Here is a 22,864-nt window from a genome sequence, read left to right on the forward strand (position 1 = left end):
ACAATTCACCATGGCAGAGGGAGAACGTATGGACAGGTTCAGGTGAAGGATAGGAAGGCAATTGCTGCTGAACTGCTGGCAAAAGGTGGGAAGTGGCTCCTCCACCATCAGAACATCTCAGAAAGCTGCAGGCTGGAAAGTTAACAAACACTCCACAGATGAAAACATCAGCTGACCCTCAGCAGTCTCTGACTGTGAGAAACTACTTTAAATACCCTTGCAAATATGCACAGGTCACAAACTGAATTAGAAATATAGCAGGAAACATATGCTGTTTAATGCTTTTGACTACAGTTTGGCCCAAAAATCTCAGCTGGAAACATGTGCAGGTGAGGAAACACAAACAGAATCCAGCCATGAGCTGCAAAAGGCTGAGAAAGTTTATTCTTCAGTTTCTGTGAAGAAAGAAAATACAACTTCAGGCCATTATACAAAGCAAGGTTAAAAAAAAAATTGAGTATCAGAAATGAGAAAGAGACAGAAAGGGAAGCAGGTACTTCTATCTGTTGCGAGGGGACCCTTTTCTATTGAAGCAGCTTCTAGTTTTTTCACCTGCAGGGAAAAGAAATAAGACACTGAAAGCACAGCTCATAACAGGAAAAAGTAATAATCAATATCACATCCTCACATTAGTAGGAACACTTGCTCTTACCACTTCTAAACATGCAGCTTGTCTGCTGGAAGCTCTTTGCTGACCTGCACTGCTTTTCTTGCAGGGTAGGAGTCAAGGGAATTTTCAGTGCCAGAGTGCCTCACCTAGAGATTCAGCTTCTTCACCTGCTCCTAGAGGCATCCACCTGGATCCTAGACAAAATAAGAGACAGATGAAAGTACCAACACATGTTGAGAAACCACATGGCCCACTGTGGAACCATGCCCCCTGGCAGGGGTAAATTTCCCTGGATTGGGCCCCTAATGAGGTAAACCCCAAAGATTTCTTACCTTCTTAAATGCTGCAGTCCATGCTCAGATGTGCTCAGCATAGTAGAAACCGAGGAGGAATGGTTGTCTGCCCAGCTCCAGATTTGTCCAGATTGTCTGCCCAGCCATATCTATGGTTTGATGTGTGGGGCAGAACAGTTAACAGTCTCAGCATTTGGAGATTCATGGAAAGTGGTGATGAAGATATTTTTATTCAACCATGTAATTTAAGAAGACTACAGGGTTTTCCAGGTCCAAAACCTAGCACCACTGTGGGCTGTCTCATCAGGTGCTGAACTTCTTGTATATCCCAGTGACTGAGGTAAGTTTTTGTGCTGAATGAGAACAAGGTTTTTTTCTTTCTTCTGGGATGGTTTCAGTGGTTAGTCACTATGTATAGTACAGTCACTGGCCTCTGCTGTTGAAGGCTAGGAATCATCAAAGCCTTTATACAGAAGTCTTTGGAAATTCAGGAAGTCTAGGGGAATGCTGCAGGCACAAACCAGGGTCATCTCAAAAGTGGCTGAAGTTATGGGGTCCAATTAATCTATGCCACGAACGGACACATGTCTTCAAGGTAGGTAGCTCTTCTTGTGCAAGTGATGCACCCAAGAAATGTTATGAAAATCTACAGGCAGGAGGTACATCCAGTTGAAGAAGCAGGTAACAGCTCTAAGGTTGTTATTACTATTAACCAGCAGCAGCTTTTGGAAGAGATGTGGAGCACACGGGAATGCTGGTTGTTCTACATCCTTGCTTCATACTATTTTGTACTGCACTGCCATCTGAGAGCGCTTGTAGATATTGACAGATCCATTTCTGTGGTGTGATTACAATAAATTAAGGGTGTTTCACATGTGACATGTCAGATGTCTCCTCAAATATCCATGTTTGCCTGGTACATTTTCGCAGCTTTGTTTAGTTAGCAATGCTTGAATTTTCATTTGTGTTCACAGTGGGTGTCGCGGGAAGCCCTAATGCAGACATTTACCATGGACCTTTCTCCAGCCACCTTCCATTCCAGGTGCCTCACCAAAATCTGAGCACATCAGCTTTGACACATTTAATATCCTTTGAGCAAATTCAGGGCAAAACAGACAATACCCCTACAAGCCAAATACGTCATATCCTACCCTGTCATCTGAAAAGAGCACACACTGGTTAGAACACATGCCCTCATGAATCAGCTTGTGCTTAAGGTGCCAGGATTATACCTAACAGCTCTGAAGTACTGTGTCACCTGCACATTCATATGAGACTTTATACTGAATATTGAACTAGTGTGCTGCTACTATAAAGGCCCTTTATACATTTTACTTGCTCTAGAATGGGCACTCCAGACAATAGCCATAAAGGAGAATTTTCACATCATTACTCAGGTATCAGTATTTCTATCACACATCATTTATCTGCATGGAGTAACCTTACCTCAATTTCTATTCCCCAACCTTTCTGTTACTGAGGAGTTTCCATCCTTCAGAATTTCATGAATCCTAAAAGGTGTTCAATACCTTTGGCGGTTTTCAGTGAAATACATGTGAACCCTTACAGAAAAAGTTAGAGATGTTTTCAAGGTAGGCAATGCTTTACCATTACTATCACGGATGATAGTATTGATCTCTTAGCCATCAAGTAAAACCCTCCATCTTACATTCTTGGGAAACAGATCTACTACTGACAAGCTGAACATGCAGTTCTGTGGGCTATATTGAATCCCAAATAAGAAATATTTTTTGCTGGTAGGTTTTCCAGAGCTCCCTATTGTAGAAGACCTTTTATTCTTCCTGGGAAGGGACAACCTTAATATGCCTGTACATTCAACCCGGAATGGCAGCAGTAAGTACTGCATTTGTACATTAGTGTAAAATGAGACGAATCAGTACCCTGAGCATTTTTATCCAAGCTGAGTTTTCATGTAAGATGCAAGTACAGGCACTTATCTTGCATCAGGTGTTATAGTTCACTGGCAAAGTACATGAAAAATTCAAGGTGTTTAGTGTTGCCTGTCTGGTTTTTTACTTTACATCAATTCTCAGCCAGTTGTGCCTCACAGGCCACAGCCATCAGAAAAGCTATTTTTCTAAGATGAGGTTTTAAAAATGAGAATATTAAAGCTCAGTTTTACTGGGTGTTCTTGATGAGACTGCTCCATTTAAAATCATAACATTAGTCCAGGCTTAACTGAGCACTTTACTTTTCCTGTACTCCTTCACATTAATGGTAGGTGTTTGAAATACCATTCTTGATTAAATTTATTTCAGCTATGCTTCTGAAAAAAGGAGTCTTTCTTTCATTTTTTTTAGAAGCCCTGAAATAGGATCCTTCAGTAGTCAATGGACCTGAATAGGTCAGCTCATTTCAGTTCAAGATACATGTCTAAGGCAGAAGGAATAAATAGCCCTCTGGACACATACATCTCTTTCAACTGTCTATGTGTAGCTGGCTTAGTTTTTAGATAGATAAAATAAGTCAAGATAAAAGTTCTCATATCCTTTGATCAAGACATATCATGCACAACACTCACACAGGGTTTTTCTAGGTTGCCTGCTTGAGCACTTTGTAGGTCATATCTTTTTGTTTACATGTTTTTACATAGTTTTAACACAACTATATAATCTTACAATGTTCTGTTTGGGATAAAAAGTAAAAAAAAAAAATATATACTTCTAATAAAGCTTAATTTGAATACATGTCAAAGCAGAACTTTGTTGTGTATATGCTTCACCATAGGCAGCTGAGCAGGCTATTGATAGTGAGAGGATAATGTAGATCTATCTGTAAGGTTAAGGCTGTTCTTAAGAATCTTCTAGATTTAGTCAAGCCCTTTGTAATTTTGTTGGCATGTACAATCAGAGGTGGCTACAACACAAATTTCTAAGCAGCTGGACAATTAATTCATCTTTATTTGAGCTGGATTTTATGCATCTAAAAAGGAAAAGGAGGAATGCATGTAAAGAAGTTCTATGTAGTGCAATTGTTTTCAGTTGAGGGACCACGACTCAGACATTTCTCAAGTTCTATCTGTACTGTAAGAAACACTTGCTTTCATGCTCAAGTTTTTAATGCAGCAAGTAAATCTCATTCAAATGGGCAGGCATCCTAACACACTTAAAAATACTGGTATGAGTGACAAATATTTCTGTAAGAAAACAGGCCCTGCTTTCAGAGTGCTTTTAATTTAAGCAGTAAGTGTCTAAAATCCTGGAGAAAAACAGGACTTCCATTCCTGTGAAAGCATGTTTCATTTTGAAACACACAAAAATGTAAGAATTAAAGACAAAATGGTAACTAGTTTAAATATGAATTGTATTAATGAGGGCAAGAATCTTGCCTTCTAAGTGGTTATGACTCATACCTTCCAATTATAGCACACATACATCATATTTCAGTAAAAAAAGAATATCAAGCATCCTCTGGATGGAAGACATTCAGATACTTGGTGAACCAGAAGCTGATTAACAGGCATCAGATCTCATCTTGTGAAAAAGAAACCAAACCCAAAACAGTGAACCTGAGTCTTTTCTCATTTACCCTGCTGTAAAACACATTCTGCTGCTGTCAATGAAGTTATTTTATTGTTGAAACCAGTGTGAGGGAAGAATCAATCAAGAAATGTCTATCAATTCCAGCATCTGACTTCATCCAGCTTTCAAAACCCCGCAATGATTATAAATGAAAACATACATGCACCTTCATATTCCTTAAAGCTAAAAGTCCATTCCCGAAGACATACCCCCCCCCCCCAATTCACAAATCACAAAGCTCTGAAGTGCAGTCACTTAAGTGCCACAGCACAGTTGCTGAAGTACCAATGCTAGTTTGCATTTGCTCAACAGCAGTGGGGCAGAATGATGTATCTTGCAACGGAGCAGGCCCTTCTCCTCCCCCTCTAGCCTCCTAGCACACTGCTCTGTGTTGGCGAGGCTGCTGGAAGCATAACTATGGTTTGTGGCAAGGGCTGCCAGAGAAGCCCTGTGGGTCTCCTGGATCACACGAAAGCTTCTGGGAGCTGCAGAGAAGGCTGGAGAGTGCAGATGGTGCCTCTCCAGCAAGTAAAGGATACTTCAGATTAAGTGTTTCAGTGGGCTTCCCAAGAATTCAGAGGAAAAGGGAGAGCAGCTATCAGGCAACCTCCGAAATGTCAGTGGGGGAAATAGATGGCCAAAAAAGCATAAAGTATGAAGCTGTTTTTCCTGGGGTCTTCCTTAGATGAGGCAAGAGCAAGAGAGCAAAGGTGGGACCTAGATGGCTGAGGAAGCAATGGATGAAGGGGAGAAGTTTCAGCATGAGTAGCTCTGCCATAAGAGGTGGTTGGTTGGTTGGTTGGTTTTAGATAGTGGGAATCATATTAGCTAGAATTTTATTCTGCCTCAGTCTTATTTTGCGCTACTCTGTTTCCTGCAGAATGTATAACTGCATCCATCTCTTTGCTTATATGGATGAGATTTTGCTTTCTTTTGTTCATGTAATCTATAACCTCTGTTCCTTTAGACTTTATTACCACATTATTTGTAAGAAACCGCATCACTGAAGCACAGGACAAAGGAATTTGCAATGAGAGTAGGACTTTGACTGCAAAGGGTGGCTGGGTACAGGGCTGACTGAACACAGCTGACACCAACTCCAGCTGAGCCCTGTTTACATACAGCACTGACTCCCAAACCTTTTGGCCCCTGGGATCAGTCCCCAGAGTCCCTTGTTTATCCGGATCTAGCTGATAAATATCATGATTGGAGTTACTCCTGAACGTGCCAATCTGTAGATCACTTACAATCAATGATTTTAAAAATTGATTTTTCCTAAACCAGTTATACTTCTCATTCCCAAGTACAGATACCACACACAGTGCAGCTGCACTGCTGCTCTACAGGCTCCCAGTCTGGGGGTTTGTACTGTAGAAGAACTGTTTGCAGTGATTTTGATCTGACAGACACTGAAGATGGTCTTGCTATTGGAAATGACATCGCAAACTGCTCTTCTCTGGGCTCAGAGGAGGAGACAGACATACACATGAAGGAAATACTCACCGGTATCCGAAGAAGTTGTCTTCACAGAAAGAAGTTTGACTCCTTCTTTATCTGACTGGGCTCTGTTGAAGTCAGAAAACAGGCAAGCAGAGAGTCTGCATGTTGGTCAGGCAAAAAAATCTGAGGATTATAATCTGGAGGAGGCAGCACCTGTGCCAGTCTGTACTGGCAAGCTTGAAATGGGCTTTGCATGGGGCCATGTGTAAATTGGGGTGGTGGAAAACACCATACACCGAAATCTCTGAAAATACCTTCCTCTTAAAATAGGTAATAAATCAAGTTGCATGACTCCGGGTTCACTCTAGCACTCCACAGAAATGCACTTGGGGAAAAGAGGGAGTCATCTTTTTTCTCTGTCAATACAAGGCTTTTGGTGATGTTGAGTAGCAAGAAGGGTCATTTTAGATGTCCAGGGAATCAGGGCTAGCAAGTAAATCAGCAGCCCAAATGTTGCTTTTGGACATACAAAACATGGAGGCCACAGCCAGACTCAATGGCTTCTAGTATATATCTTGTAATGATTCTTTCTCTGTTTCACTCTCCTCAAACTCCTTAGCCAATACGGTTTTAACTAAGCCTCTGCAAATGGACTAGTGGATAGAATATGGAACAGAGTAATACGTAATAATAGGGGACAAGAGAAAAAGAAAGAGAAAAGCCAGAATAAGAAATATTAAAAAGAGAGAAAACATGAACAAAAGAAGGGGGATTAGAAAGGATGGAAAAAAAGATAAAAATCAATGGTGCAGAAACTCACAAAGAAGAGAAAAAAAGACTGGGCCAATGGGCCCTGTGGCATAGCATAAACCATTTCTCCATTTCGAAAGATCCCTTGGAAAACAATTAAGAGCCATCACATTTCTATACATGCTGGAACAGATGCTTATCATGCATACTAGTGTACAATAACTGCAAGTGCATCACTTTCAATAGGATATTTCTCCTTGGGGTAGCAACTACTTATTACATTTAAACAGAGAAAGATCAAAGCAAATCTCATGCAGAATCTGCTGCAATCACAAGTGCCCCATGAGAGATCTCAAAGCAAAGAAAAGACAGGATTCAACTTACTGTTCAGTGCTGTTCTCTTGTCTCTCTGGAAGAAGGAAAAAGTTAATATAATTTTGACTGCTGGGACTCACTTAAGTAAACAGCTATTGCAGTTGCTAGCAGAAGGCTTAGTTGTGATTTTGCATTATTGCATTAAGCACATTAACACAATTGACCAGCTTGAATTTTAATTACTTTTCTAGTTCATCTTCCCAAAAGGTAACCATGTCATCTATGAAAGTGAACTGATATTGCCCAAACAGATACTTCTGGAAACTAAGGAAAATGATATGTGACTTGTGCAAGAGCACAACAGGAGCACGTTTTTCCCTGCAGCTCCCGAATCCCCAGGTAGCTGGCACAGAGGAGGCGAGCATGGAATGGCTCTCCAGTATGTAACAAGTGAGCTAAGAGAGACAGGAGAGGAAAGTGAAGGAACAAGCTGCCAGGCTGTACTCTCTGGGGGGTTTAACCTGGCATGACATCTGAGAACAGAGCCTGTCTGCCCCATCAATGAGGAAGAGGTTTCTCCCCAAAATGAATCATATACTGAATGTATTTTATTCTTATGTGAAAGTGTGTGCAGATGGATGGGGGCCAGGGGGTTATATCGGATACACAGAGCCTATTCTAGCCCCATGATACCAGGCACAGGACTCTCCATCTGTGGAGGAAGCACATTGGATAGGCCTGGGCAAATCCTACGGGAAGCACCACAGATACCTATCTAATCTAGCTTCCAAATAAATTTGCCAGTACCATGCCTGCCGGCATTTGTGCACGGGGGAGGCTGGCAAGGACATGTTCCTCACCTCATACCTTTACCTCTTGACTCCAAATATTCAGTAATTTCCAAAGCAGGGATCGCACCTTCCTCTGTTTATCTGGGACTGGTTTTCCATGTCATTGGCTAAATTGGCTGCGACACACTGTTAGCCTTGGTCTACAGCTTCAACACCCTGCTGTGATTTTATATTTCCAAGTCCCAGTGATTTCACAGTTGAAAATCTGCACAGGTCTCCTAACTCATGCCAATTCACAGGGAGAAATAAAACACAGTCTGGATTCAGAGCTGGGTGTTCATTTAATGGAGAATTACACTTGCCTGTGGCCTGCTCACGAAACTTTTGGAAACATTTGGCTAATGGAATTATACCCCGTTATCTGAAGTATTTTGTGGACAGCAGGGAAACATACTGGCTTTAGCAGCTCTGTCAAAATGTTTCTGGAAACATTTTTTGCTCAGGAATTTTGTTCCCATGTACATTATTCTGTAACTGGAAAACTTACATGTAGCACATATATGAGTATGTGTGTATATAGCAGGTATTTCCTAAAAGAAAGCACTGATATTCCTTTGCCTGTATCTAGAACAGAGATAAAATAAATATAGTGATTTTGTTAAACAATATCTCCAAACTTAGTTTTCACTGTCTTTTTCTACCTGATCGACTGTGTTAGCACAGCTGTTTGTTAGCTCTCTGTAGCTGCAAAAGCATGAACAAAAAGCTTTACAGCGTTATATATTCTCCAAAATTCAGAGACCTGTTTGCTCCCTCTGTTCTTCCTGCTGATTTTGAAAATGAAGCGTTATTTTCCTACTTCAGGCAAAATACTTTGAAATACAAGAAACTTTCCTATCAGACTACTCCAACATCTATGGCTAAGGTAGTCTAAAAAGACCCCAGAGATCTTTAATAATAAAAAGCATATTGATCTTTTTCACCTTCAGAGAAAGCAAGCCAAATACCTGGAGTTTTCTTCTGGCATATTCTGTACAAAGACACCAGTGAGAAGACAGAGAGGGTAATAACTATCAAGGTGATGACGACTGGCAAGATAACACCTGCAAAAGAACCAACAGCATAATTTTGCCTGCTGCCCCTGGCTTGCATTGTCTCCAGGTACAGGCACTTGCATGCACAAAGGTGAGAGGCACCAGCTCCGCTTCATCAAACATTACTGGCTTCTCTGGAGCAAGGTAACCTACTCGTTCATGTTATTCCTCCCACACCCACTGAGCCTCAGGCTTACAGCCTTTGTGGAGGGGTATTTAGGTGCTTTCCTTCCCCCAGCCTTAGTCCTTCCCTGACACTTAACAGTGCCCTGTGGAACTGACACCATCATCTCCACCAAAATATTCACAATTCACCCCCAGTGTTGACAGCCCCCAAAAGTTTTGCAAAACAGTCGTGTTTCAGGAATAATTTTTTGATACATGCAACTTATTTTTTCCTCTTTTTTGAAAACAAGACTCATCCAAAATTCAGCAACTGAAGCGATTATTTCTGTTTTAATGTTGTACACCCAGAAAGCCACTAAGGAGTTACATAACTCAGTAACATTCCCCACAGCACTTACAACCAGGGATAAAAAATGCAAGATCTCCTTTTTAAATGAGGACATTTCTTTCCTTTTATTATTTCCCACCATCTGCCATTTCCTGACAGGTGTTTCCCAGCCAAGAAGCAAAAAGGAAAGAATTATGTAATGAGGAGAAGCTTTCATGGGGAAATACATAAGCCCAGTTTCTCCTCATTTATCGTTTTGCTGGCAGTGGTTGGCCACATTTAAATGTAGTCTAAGCCATGTGTCAGGGGAGGCTGGGTCTGCATTCCCACAGCCTTCCACAGCATCAGCTATCTTCAATGGCTTTTGATGCGATTAATATTTAATATTCATACATATATGCGTGTGTGTGCATCTGCAGAACTTGAGGGAGAACCCTGAGAAAGGTTTAGAGTAGAAAAACATCAAACATATTTTGCTAAGCCAGTACTTTGGGTAGGAAATAGCAGATCTGCAGCAACATTCTTGCCCTAGAGATGCATAATATTAAAATAAAAGATTAAGTAACATGCATCAAACATCAAGTGCTTGAAGAGTCTGCAGAAGACTCCCTCCTAGCCCTTCTCTCCCATGACAATATGAGCAGTATATTTAAATAGTACATTCAGAACAACATATTCATATCATACGTATTCAGAATGGTATATAACAGCATTTCCACGTGTTTCCCTGGGTCTTCTCTTACAGTGAATGACTCTGTTCACATTTCTTCCCCAGTTTTATCGCTTTGAATCAGTCCTGGGAAATAACTGTGCTGCTCTCCAGTGAGAGTTTTGTCAACTTGTTAAGCTCTGCTTCTCTTTGAGAGAATTTTTGTAGCAGGCAGTTAAATTGGGTTTGTAATAGGGTCTACATCTGGTACGGCTGAAAATAAAACTGCCAGCTTAATTTCTCCAGTACCACAATCATTCATGGAAAACCAAACTGATTGACTGAAAACTCAAAAGCTGGACAATAAAATAGGAACACTCACTAGAATAGTGGTTGTCACTCCCTGTCCCTTTCTTGTTTTCAGGAGTGCTTTCAGGACTGTAAAAACCTAGATTTGCAAAAAGATATAATCTTTCAGGTTAACATGCAATTGCCAGAACTCCCCAAACACTCCCCCTGGAAAATTACCCTCCCCAAGCAATTTTTGTATCCCCAGTTCTGGAATCATTTGGTGCTCCACATCTATAATTCTTCTAATACCACCTGGGTAACTCAGCAAGAGGGGTGGAAAAGTTTATCTAGTATGGTCTAGAAGAAACACACTTTTCATAGGTCAGTCTTCCCTAGGATCATCTGCTTGTCCACTTACAGGTTATAAGCAACACTTTCTCACTTTTAGGAGTTTAAGGTAATGTTCAACATTAGAGGAAAACTTTTGACAAGCAAATAAACAAGCAAGAGAGAGAAAATGAGACCTGCCTCCAAAAGAAGAAAGACCAAAATAGTCCATTGCTAATGAAAAAGAAATGCTAATAGTAGGTGAAGTAGTCCAAAGAGGTGCAACATTAATAGCTATTGATTTTCTTGAGATTTGAGTGCTAGAAGGGGATGTGTGTGCTTTCTCTGACACATCTGAGGGTAGCAATGACTGCTGGGAGCTTCTGGGGCATTTTTTAGGACAGGGTTTAAAGGAACGCAATTCTACCTTCAGGTGCTAATCTGAATCTGAGTCAAGCATCAACAAACTGAAATACTTGCTACCTAAGTGAAAAAATAATCACTGAACTTCTACAGAGAAAAAAACCTACCAACCTCGGTGCTTCCTTAATGACACTATACAGGACACAGGATTTTATCCCATATTGAATGGAAGCTTGAGTAGACATGTGCTTGCTGCTGCTGAAGAAGCCGACCCTGGGTAGGAGTCTTGGGGTAACGGCTGACCTTGGTGATCTTAAAGGTCTTTTCCAACCTAACTGATTCTATGATTCTATGACCAGCTGGACAACAGTAGCGCAAGGCAACCATTTCCACTTCTCATTTAAGTATCAGAAATGGCTCCCAAGCAAAGGTGCCCAGGGAAGGTAGGGAAGATGGTCTTTTAAGCAGAGGTCCTAGTAGAGAGTATAGCTCTGTATGTAAGTAGCGAGAACACAATAGCGGCCACTGAGGTTTTGTTGCAGGCTCTGATCCACTGCTCAGGTATCCACTCATACCCTGCACCTGTAGGGATGCATGGTTTCCCTTCCAAAGAACAGAAGGCAGCTCAAATTGATGGGTGGAAACTAAGAAATTAAGTGAGGCATTAAAACTAATTTCTCAGAGCCATTTTGAGGGCTAGAATGCAATTTTATTCTGCTAAGTCTCTGAATGACATGTCCCTACTTTTTCAGAAGCTTTTGAATAGGCAATACTTGTAACTCTAGACCACTGAATTAGAGTAACAAACAAGGTTTGTTTGTCCCTACCATACAAGATTCCCTCTTCCTTGCTACACTGATTTTAAACTCAGGCCCACTATTGAGACATGTGTTGGTGATTGCTTTTCCTCCACTATTCTCCTTTTGCCCAAATTCCAGTTATCACACCATAAGAGCCTGTTTAGATTTGTAAGAGTAAGCTGTCTGATGCAAGAGAAGCAAAGCAGAGAACAATCAGGGTCCAGTTTCTCCACTGGATATGCCAGTATACTGGATTTTTCAGGTAACTAGGACCCACGTAGTCCTACTTAAAAATTTATGTGGGTTGACTGGTAGTGCAAAGGGAAAGATTTGAACACTGTGTTTTCATTTCTGTTTCGATGTTGTGCAGCTGTGTGAATTTTGGGCAGATTATTTAGCGTCTCTATTTCCTTTCCTTCCTCCCCTTCCCCCCCCCCCCCCCCCCCCCCCAATTTGTCTGGCTAGAGAATGAAGCCTCCTGGGGAAAAATGATCACTTACTGCATGCTTGTGTGATGCCTTAACAATGCAGCCACAGCTGAGACAATCTGATGCTACAGTGTAGGAAACAATCATTGCCTGAGACCTTTATCTCTGAAAAATTGCTGTTTCTTTAAAACAGAAGTTGTCTCTCCTGTGGTGCCTGTCTGCTGAGGGGTGATAATGTAAGGATGGAAACTGTGAGCCATCATCAAGTGACTGAAATAATTCTTCTGAATGCGTAATTCCATGTGTTTGCTTTGGATTTCCCAGGGAAATACTACTGCCCTTTTTGCTACCTTACCTGATATACTACATGATATGCAGGGCAAGCAGGCAATTATCACAGCAATGAGTTATCCTGGATACTGACTGAAAATGTCAACAGAAACAAATGACACTGAAAACCATGAATGTATATCCCCACATTTGTGCAGCATCTCTACAGGAGAAAAACTGAGGATTCAAATCCATTGGTTGTTTTCCTTTTTCTCTGTTAAATGACCAAGATGCGAGTAATGCAGGAAAGAAAATCCATAGGTTAGCCTATTAACTACTTGAAATAGGACATGTAATAGCATGGGTTAAGGAGTTAAAACCTTTAACTCAGTTAACCATTTTCTTACAAGCCAGCCCATCCTGTCTACTTTCTCTGAATCTGGAAAGTGAGTCTGAAAGATATTTTCCAGCTATGGAATGATCTGGGATCAGAATAACAGTTAATTGGAGTAATATATACATCATGGTAACATGAGAGACAAGATTTTGCTGGCAGCAGCAGCAAGAACTGTAGGGACCAGTACAGAAGGGACTGTTTCCTGATAAGCCCAGAGAAAGGAAAACAGGACAATACAGGTTCACTAGCACAGGAAACTCTTGCCTTACCCTGGCAGCTGCTGCTTCTGACCACAGGACGAGGAATAAGAGCCACTGACAAGAACAAGCTCCTTGGTAAACACTCTATTTATATCAGTTTCCCATTGCATCATGCAATATGCCAGACCTGATATTTCTTTTGTGCTCCCACCCTGTTTTCTTTTCAGTATCTGCTAGTCCAACAATGGCATTCAGCTGAAGGCACAGCAAAGTTATGCATTGCTACACGAACATCATTCCTCTGCTTCTCTGTACTACATTTCAGGCTGCCCCCCTCCCACCCTACATCAGCCTTTTTCATCAGTGTGCACAGAGCAAACTCTTCTATTGCTCTTACTTGTTGATTGTGTTGGTGAACTCACGTGAAGGCCTGCAATAAAACAGAAGGAACAGGTTTGTTAGTATCTGTTTTAGATGCCTGGAGTCTTCACATCATACAAACTGACAGGCCCTAGCAACATGCTCACTAAACCCACAAGCAATGCTGCCCCAGTACTGGCAGTCTGACACCGTTCCCAAGCCTAGAAAGTCCAAGCTGTGAAAGTCTACAGACATCCCTTAGAGATGAGAACAGAATCCAAAGTCCAGCCTATGCTAGGTTGTTATTCTGCTCAAGAGAAGAAAATCCTGCATTAACTGATAACATTCTTAAGAAATTCCTCTTGCCAAAACCAATCAAACATCTGGGAGCAATAGCTGGCATTTAAGTGACAAGCATTTTAATAAAAGAAACTCAACTGCCTAATTGAGACATATCTTCAATTGTCACAGAAGCCTTTAAAAATGACTCTTCATTAATTAACTTGGTGCTTTTGGCTAACAGGCTGCCAAGCAGTAGGAGTAAGAGGCACCGGTAATGAGAAAGAAATGGACCTTGCAGAGTGCACAGTGCTTACTGGCCCACTCCTGGCAGCTTCCCCCAGCCACTTCATAAGGTTTTGGTGCAGAACACTGTTTTTTTTTGTTAGCCTTTTGTTAGTATGCTACTGCTTTTGTGAGTCTAGACTATAGCAGGCTTGGAAATTAAGGCGGCTGTGAATACTTCACATTTGGAGGCTAGCCACAGGCAACCATCACTCCCAGAGTGATTTTTATTACTTTGCATTAAATCTCTCCTGCAATCACTCTACAGTCAAAGGGAGTTGGGCACCTAACTCACCTGTGTCTTTGAGAATAGACACCTGCGTGAACTGGCAGCAAAACATTAATGCGTTTGTACAAGACAGACTGTCTCTTGCCAGGGACGAGTGACTGGCCCTCTGCCCACCTGGTGAGGCCTCTCACACTGGATTACTGGAGCTACCATGGGAAAAAATCCCTCAGGCACTACATCCTCAGCAGTCATTCAGTATTTTGAGGTATAAATCACAGCGTTTGGTCACCTTCCTGTAGGCTGGAAGGCACCATAAACCCCCCCTTGCTGGGTCTCTTCAGGGTTCACTGCCGCCGCAGCACCTGGGGAAAATGTGGAGCATCTGACCTAATCCCAGGAGCTCCCTGGGAGGACATAACCCACCAGCACATCCTCTGTGTCCCAGCTGTGCCAGTTGGAGAGACTGCAGATGGAGTGGCATGAAAGCAGCTGTAAATCCAGACAGGCATAAGGCTTCTCCCCTGAGTGCCTAGGATTGCAGTGCTGCTCCTCTTCCGTCTGGGGTCCCAGGGGAGTACAGATTCACTCATACACCGTTGCTGCACTTTTTTGTGCTCTGGACTGATGCTTTGCACAAAGACAGCTCCTACTACTGGAGCTGTTCTACAAATGAAACACATCATTCTGCTGCTGTTAATGTACTCTTCGAAGACCAGAATGGCTGCTCTTGTTTTTCATCCTCTCTATACCCAATTAAAAACATAGATCACTTGAGCCACCAGGGTGCAAATAACCACTTTTACGAATGATATATGGGACAGAGCTTTAACCGCATTGTAATCACAAACCTGCATGAAAAGCACATTCAGATTAAAAACCCAAGTACTCAAAAGTCAGCAGTAAGAGCTCTGCTTGAGCATACTAAATATGAGTAATGCTAAGTACTCTGAAGGTATACAGCTATCTTACCCTGGCTTCCTAAGATCCAGAGCAAACATTTTTCCTAAGCTTTTTATCATGTCATCAATCCATCTGCAAAAAGCAATGTCACCTTGTGCAGAGAGGATCTCTGTAATGATTCATTAAGCATTGTTTATAGCATATTTGAGTAACATTAACAACAAGGGCCAAAGAAAAGCTTTTTGGAAATTAATAACTCGCCTGTCAAAGGAGGTTTGTAATGACGCACAGTACAGAATGCAGCAGGACACATGGCTGGCATTAAGGAAACATCCAAATATGATATAATTGCTTGTCACTCAAATACTGCCATTCCTTAAGCCTATAAGGAGTGGGATCCCATGACAAAAAGTACCATGAGGTCACACCACAACGGCTGAACTGGCAAACTATAAAGTCCTGTGTGTGCATATTCTTGGAGAAAGACAGAAGACCTTGTCAAGTCTTACAAATAGGTCACTCCTCTATGAAACTTCAGACCTTGTCTCCTGGGTCTGATGGAATCTGAGCTTACCCAAGAGCTCCTCACCCCTCAAGATTGTAACATAATTATACATTCACCCTTAACTTCACTCATGCAAACAAAGTGAACCGCCCTGGCTCAGATTAGGGAAAATAAATGAATAGAAAGAGCATGTTGAGCCCAAGATGATACTGAAGTCTATCCCAAAGAATTAAGGTTGGTCAAAGCTGTATGCGGGTAACAGTAGGCTCTGTGAACAGGAAGGGTCGGGTGATCTGCAGTTCCCTATCTGCAGGCACAACCGAAACCACACTGCTATCCTAGCCAGACCTCAGCACTGCAATAAAACCAGACAGCAGCGATGATCCCAGATAAAAAACATGTTATTCTTTAAAGACAGCACACATCTACAAGCACTAGCACTACAAGCATCTTTCCCAAAGACATCTCACCCAGATCCTGCTAGAGCATGAAAAATTAAACAGGAAAAATCTCCTGCCCTTCTCTCTCTCTCGCATCTCCAGTATGCAAGCAAAACGCCAGCTCACCCTCTGTTCAGAGATTGCTCAGCCCTGCCACACAAACAAAGCTGTGCTTATCAGAGCAGTTCAGCAGGTGCTTTCAGTTTGCATTTTCTAAATAACCATCCAGTGCCCCTTCTGCTGGTATGGTCACATGCTGCTGTTCTATAGAAAGAGAAGGACAGAAGGAAAGGCAGCATTTTGCTTACTAACATAGCTACCATAGTTGTTGTAACTGCCTGTTCAGAGCTTATGGCACCCTCTAGGGCTGTGAGTTAGGGGGCAGATGCTCTGCATATACAATCTGGGAAGATTTCCAGATTCATCATGAGAAGTGAGGTGTGCAACACTGGCTGTGCTGAGTCCTCAATGTGCAATAAGGAGGACAAGGATAACAAATTTGGCACGTGACAGTGGTTTGATTTGAAACTACCTGCCTGAGCCAGTTCAGCACTAGTTAGAAGCTTGACAGATGGAGAAAAAGACCAATAGCTAACCTCTCCCCACTCTGTTCTCCAATGACCGCAACCTAAGCAGCTTGGATACCCCGCAGTTTGCTGCTTCTGTTTCTGGAAGGCAGCCACATGAAACTGTGTTCACTGGCAAAACAAACTAATAAATTTGGCTGATTACTCAGAAGGGGATACCACAGTATAAATTAAAGCAATCAAAGCAAAATTAAGAACTTTAAAAAACCCCTCCTTGCCCTGACCATGCTATAGAGTGAGTGCATTATCTGAGGCTTTGTTGTATTTTCCATCTCCCAGGCACTTCGATTTTTGTGTAGGTCTCTTTGTGAAGAAGCTGAAGATACAGTGGGATTTTTTTTACCTAATATCATTATCCAGAGTTCCTACACAGTTTGCTTACAGAAAGAGTCAAACCCTCCTTGTCTTACTCATAAGTATTTTTCTGAGGGAACTGCATCCCGCGAATGAAGTGAGTAGGATTTATAATTGGAGGAGTGCAATAAAGATATCAATAGATGCAGCAGGTTGATTCATCTGACAGTTTATTATAATAGATCATTTGATCTTACCACCCTGCTGGGTGAACTTCAGCTCTAAGGCTTTTGTTGTTTTTAGGTCACAGAAAAAATACTACAACACTTGCAGTGCCTTGGATGTATTTAGACCCTGGCTGATCCATTACATCTCCAAGTTTTTGTTAATTGAACAAAAGGACAAAATTAATATTAGCAAGCAAGCCTCTGTGGAGGTGGAGCATGAGTAGGAGGTATATTACACATGACAGCCAAAGTTAGAGAAATGTATGTGTCAACGGCAAGCATGCAGGTTGCTCTCTTTGCTGCAAACAATCCCTATTGCCTTCTCTAGCTTTGGTGAACACTACGCAGTCCCTCCTCCGTGGCTGGTGATTTCAATCTTCTTTAATACAGCAAGCAATAGTGTTCTCTGATGTTTCTCCAAGTTGTTTGCTAGGCTCCCCCACTCATTTCAGTCCCTCTCCAGCTTTCTGTGGCACTCCTCCCACACCCTGATCTTTTGATACGGCTGATTGGAAATTTCTCTTCAAAATGTGCTTTATTTCTGCAGCGACAAAGGACCTTCTCAGCAAAATGGCATTTTTAAAAAAAAATGTAAAATGGTCTCTAAACTATATATATTCTTTTGCATTGAGGCTAGCCAGCTGGATTATTTTGGTTGAGCATATCAAATAAAAACACTCCATTTTGGACCAATATCACATTAATTTGTCTTCCCCTGAGCTGCTGTGCAGAAGCTGTGGCTTGGGTGCCTTTGGCTTGCAAGCTCTTCTATCCCTTATGGGCTGCAGCACCAGCCCCACTGAGGCTACCAGCCTCTGCACTAGTGAACACAAGGCGTTCAGCTCCTATATAAGGCTCTGAATGAAATTCCAAAGAGCTGGGAAGAAATAATCTAATGGCTGTGACAGAGTCAGCATTTCTTCTAATCTCAGCACAGGATGAAACAACTGGCTTCATGCTTGCATTGCTTTAAAAGTTATTAGGGTACAGCACAGCATATGGCTTCCCTTGGCCCCGAGTGACTTCACATAGGGGAATAAATCTGTTTAGAGGGAATCATAACATATTTTTCTTAAAGTTTTTAATGTATACAGAGAATAAGGGAGCAAGGGTGGTCTAAATGTGCACCCATTTGGGATAAGTTACCAAACTCATCAGGGTGAGTAATGGAATTTCTTGCATATTTAAGCTGCAAGAAAGAAGCGAAGAGCTGGTGAGGAGATAGGAAAGTGTAAATGTGGAAATCCTGGTGCAGGAGAAAGTGATTTTGAAATGGCAGTTTTATGGGAACTCAGAGTGCTGTCTATGACTGATCCCCCCCCGGATAGATGGGCCTTTCTCAGCCAAGAATCTTGGGCAGTTCCTGAGCTCAAGATTTAGTGGTTTTACAGCAAGGTGAGCTGGGTAAGATAATGACTTCCACAAACAGACCCAAGGAAAGTTGTGAAATTTTCTGGGCAAATTTTAAATGTAAACTGTAATTATGCAAACAATGTAAAAGGTAATTCAATATGTGTGATCCATACCCAGGTATGCATTACAATTTCATTTTAACCTGGAAGATTTACCTGTGTGAGAGAGCCTTTAATTAAAAACACTGTAATTTACTGCTTTTATCACAGTGTACCGATGATAAGGTTTCCATACCATGCGCGTCTGCCAAAAGACACAAAACCTAGCGGGATAATCACTACAGCTCACAATATATGCATTATGGGGCATAGGCTTACTGAAATAATTGTGAAGAATCCTCTCTAAATCATTGACCTTGGATTAAACATTAAAAAATACACATTCAACTTCCTTAAAATGTTTACTATTATAATATCTTTTTGCATGTTTCCAAGTGCTTTAATGCATACTGGGAATATGACGTTACTCCATTTTTATATCCAGTCCTATCCTCTATGAGTTAAAAATCACAGTACATGTGCACGCTTATCTCCCACAAACACAATTCAGAGGTTGTAAAAAGGCTTGTACCCCTTGGGGGATGTTAAACATGAATAATAATTGGGATATGCAAACAAAGTGAGTGTCCTCATTGGATTTATACACATGTAGCTGAAAGTAAATATTGAGTGAAGACCCAAGAGACCTTAAGAAAACCTGAATAAGTGGTTCTTCAAAATCTGGGAAAGTTAAGCCAGCTAGAAGATTAATAAATGATCACTCTTATAACCTGGCATCTACACTGTGTTGTTTAGTGGACAAATACATCAACACGCCCCCAGAAAAACAATGTAACAAGACTGGAGTTGGGAAAGATTAATATCTTTTTGACCTTGCATGTGACCATGTTGTACTTTGAACAATGTCATTTAGTTGGTAATATGCATTAACTTGCCCTCCAGATTTATTAACAATTGTAAAAATTATAGCTGTTTTTTCCTTTGTCTCCTTTGTTTTGCAGCCAGAGAATTTATCTTAATGACCTCCTCTGGCAGTGCTACACAGTGACCACATACAGCATATATAAAGATCGCTATTACCTTTAGTAATTCATATCCTCCTGTAATGACACTGAGTATCCCAACTGAATGTTTTGAAGTTCACCCATCGCTCATCATAATTTCATAGCTAGATGAGATAGCCACAGTGTACCCTTCATTAACAAAGAGGTGGCCCTCATTCCAGGACAATGCACAGCACATGAAGAAAAGATTCAAAATGATTTTCATCTTTTTAACTGCTTGCATAGGAAAATAGAGTGCATGTTTTCAAGACTTACCTGAGGTTCCAGGAGCAGAAGCGTTTTTTTGTAGAGAGATTGTAGATGAAAAGGACCATCCCTCAGTGGATGAAGAAGACCATCCCTTAGTGGATGAAGCATCTGAACTCTCATTTTGTGCCAACTGTGTTCCATTTGCTTGTGTTGCTGGAAATGAGACAAATATTCAGGCAAGATACACTTCTATAAGCATTGGGTTAAATCCTGGACCATCCCTCAGACAAAAACTGGCACCATCATAAAAGAGACTTCAGGTCAGAAAGCACTACAGCTTCTGGTAACTGCTTGTCAAGTGATGAACCATTCCTATGGGTATGGGGTTGTTACTACTGGCATAGTTGGGTCATCTTTAAACTACATCCTAGCATCAGAAAGAGCCTCACACCTGTGCAGAAGACAACCTAGAGCTCTGACTTGGAAGCACTGAATGACTAGACAGTATTGCACCAAAAGCAATATGAGCAGAAGAGAGAAGTTGCTTACTTTCCTCTATCGTTCACCTTCATTTTAAACAAAATAAATAAAAAGTAAGCTTCAGCCATAACTGTCGCATAATGTGGTAGTGTAAAAAGTTTTAAGGTTTGTAATTAAGTGCAGAGTTAATTACTTTGTTCGGTGCTGTTAAGGCCTAGGAAATAATACATCCCTGAATATTAATGTGTGAGAAATTAAAGTGTCTTAATTCTGCTGTCACACAGTCAATAGAGGATCAAGGCCACCTTTGTCACAAGATTTCCAGCCCAAGGTGAGTCCAAGATTGAGCCCAGGGAACTGAAGGTCGTCAAATGACAACAAGAAAGAATGTAAGCTGTTCCAGTACAGTGATAATTCCTATGTCTATGCTCAAACCTCAGCATAACAGACAGTGCATAATGAATAAAACATAGGGGTGCCCAAGAGTAACCTTATACTTCCTTTCTGGTATAAATCAGAGATGTGACTGAGCTGTAAAGTGTTTTCAGTGCCTCTTCATATGAATTTCAAACACTAGAACTAGAACAACTTCAAGACATGCTTTAGTGCAATGGGTGCAACATCATGCACATGCAACATCTGAATCTTGAGGGACGCATCATTGCACACTTTATTCAGAAACTGATTACCAGTTTGGCCCTTCAAAGAACCCTTTTTTTTCCAGGGGGAAAAACTCTCGGTGCCCAAGCTTCCTTTTCTACCGCCACACGCCTTTAACTTGGCCTTTCACTTCCTCTCTTGTTAATAAAGTGCAATACCTTGGAAAGGCAAGCTTCAAAAAATCAATGAGCCAAGAAAGAGTGAGCTGAAGTCACCGGAGTCAGGGGATTCATACAACACTGGGAACTGAGAGGAGCTGGACAGCCAGGGATGGTATCTTTGAAGGCTGAGGCATGGAAGGAAACCACACCAAAAATTATGCAGAACAAACTTAAATGCCTAAACTTTTCATTGGAATTCTAGTGATGAAAAGCATAATTTCACTGTCAGCTCCCTCTAGAAACCTCAGCATTGTACCTCTTCAATATGCAACTCCAATTTTCACTAGAGACTAATGAGGTAGAGTGAAAAAGCTCCTCTACCTCATTTTTTTACTATGGTATAATGCAAGGATCCAAGAATTGCATTCTTGTCATAGAAGTCTTGAGTGAATCTTTAAAAGCAAACTTCTTCCACTTTTGTTTCTTACTATGGTTGATGCAGACTCATATTTTAAATGTTTAAAAATGTTTCAATTTTAATCTCAGATCAATTAAAAGAAAAGCAAAAAACCTAAAGAACCTCCCTCTCCCTTTAGGATGCATGTGCTTGTAACAACAACAACAGCAAGCATCTTGTGGCTCTCCTATCAGAAATTAGTAAAAGCTTGCATGGGAGAATGAAAAGTAAGGCAGACTAACTGAACGCCTTCATGTGCAGAGACATTTGAACACAAATATGCTTTGTGAACACTGCAAAACAATCGGTGTGTGGGAGAGATGAGGAGGGAGGCAGCCAGTTGCCTTGTAACCCCACGGAGAGCTGTTTTCCCATGGGGATCACACGTTCTAGGCGTCCTATCAGTCCTGGCAGCAGCCCAGCCCTGGGTGCTCCTCTTGTGTTTGGGAGCTGTGAGAACAGACTGTTCTTGGGAACACGGGCTGTATGCTGGGTATGCCTCGGCAGGGGATTGAGAAGGGAGGAATGCTAGCATTTCCTTTTTTTTGTTTTTAATTCAGCCTGGGTGAGATTCTTCCTGCTACTCAGATAGCACCAGGTATGACTCACACCTTTACCTAGAGCTCAATGTGAAGGTTGATGCATTTATTTCAGTAGACTGCAGAACAGGCTCTGCGCCTCGGTGTTGAGGGGTGAAGTAGAGGTGTAAAAGGCTGCATGCCAGTTTTGCACATTTCCAAGATGAAAAACACAACCTTAATTCCACTGTACTACCCTAAGATTAAATCCTAGCAACCCAGTTCTCTGTTGACTTGTGGCTTTTAAGCAGCTTCCAAGCCTTACGCCTAATACACAGCACAGAATCTACCATCAACACACTTAGGAGGTTGAATTCTGTGCCAAAAGCCTATGGGAACAGAAGCATCCATATCCAGCCATTCCTCACGTATGCAATGGCAGCGCTGACAGAGCAGTATGCCTGCTAGAAATCTACTTTTCCGATAAATCCCATAACTCATATCTATGCAAGGCTTAATTTGATCTCAGCAGGAGGAGACAGTGCAAGTCCTTGCTGTGGTACCCATGCTCTGCGCGGGAGCAGGCGGGGGACTCTGTGCGGGCACACAGTGACTCAGTTCTGCCATCCCCACCGACACATCGCTGCAGTAATTCATCACGCTTAGCTCAGCCAGCTGCAGCAGAGATTTTTGCCTGCCTGGCAGGGGGAGGCCTGGGCTCACAGAAAAGCAGTCCAGTGGAGAAGGGCGGCTGCTGCTGCTGCTGCCGAAAAGCACTCGCATCATCGGTTAATGGGTTTGTTGTCAACAGCTGATTATGAATAAAAATGGTAAAGCAGTAAAGATTGTAAAAGAGCTGTCCA

The 22,864-nt window shown here is 41.7% G+C and overlaps 2 protein-coding genes across 6 annotated transcripts in view; both read right to left on the reverse strand.

Moving 5' to 3' along the window:
- TRMT10A (tRNA methyltransferase 10A) overlaps positions 1–22,864 on the reverse strand; it is a 288,696-nt gene that overhangs the window by 208,127 nt on the left and 57,705 nt on the right. The window lies entirely within an intron of this gene.
- EMCN (endomucin) overlaps positions 1–22,864 on the reverse strand; it is a 55,891-nt gene that overhangs the window by 8,480 nt on the left and 24,547 nt on the right. For 2 of the 3 annotated variants that reach the window (XM_057417942.1, XM_057417941.1), the window contains exons 5-10: positions 19,852–19,998; positions 13,412–13,444; positions 10,321–10,392; positions 8,749–8,844; positions 7,020–7,044; positions 5,949–6,010 (exon numbers count right to left, since the gene is read on the reverse strand). In XM_057417942.1, coding sequence (XP_057273925.1) covers positions 5,949–6,010; positions 7,020–7,044; positions 8,749–8,844; positions 10,321–10,392; positions 13,412–13,444; positions 19,852–19,998 — 435 coding nt within the window. Of the gene's footprint in view, positions 1–1,049; positions 1,411–5,948; positions 6,011–7,019; positions 7,045–8,748; positions 8,845–10,320; positions 10,393–13,411; positions 13,445–19,851; positions 19,999–22,864 lie in introns of those variants that run through there. The other variant, XM_057417943.1, reaches the window with a different exon arrangement.

Source organism: Pezoporus wallicus, unplaced genomic scaffold, assembly GCF_028554395.1.
Source record: "Pezoporus wallicus isolate ANWC-B61680 ecotype Strahan unplaced genomic scaffold, APGP_CSIRO_Pwel_v1 contig_6999, whole genome shotgun sequence".
Taxonomy (NCBI): domain Eukaryota; kingdom Metazoa; phylum Chordata; class Aves; order Psittaciformes; family Psittacidae; genus Pezoporus; species Pezoporus wallicus.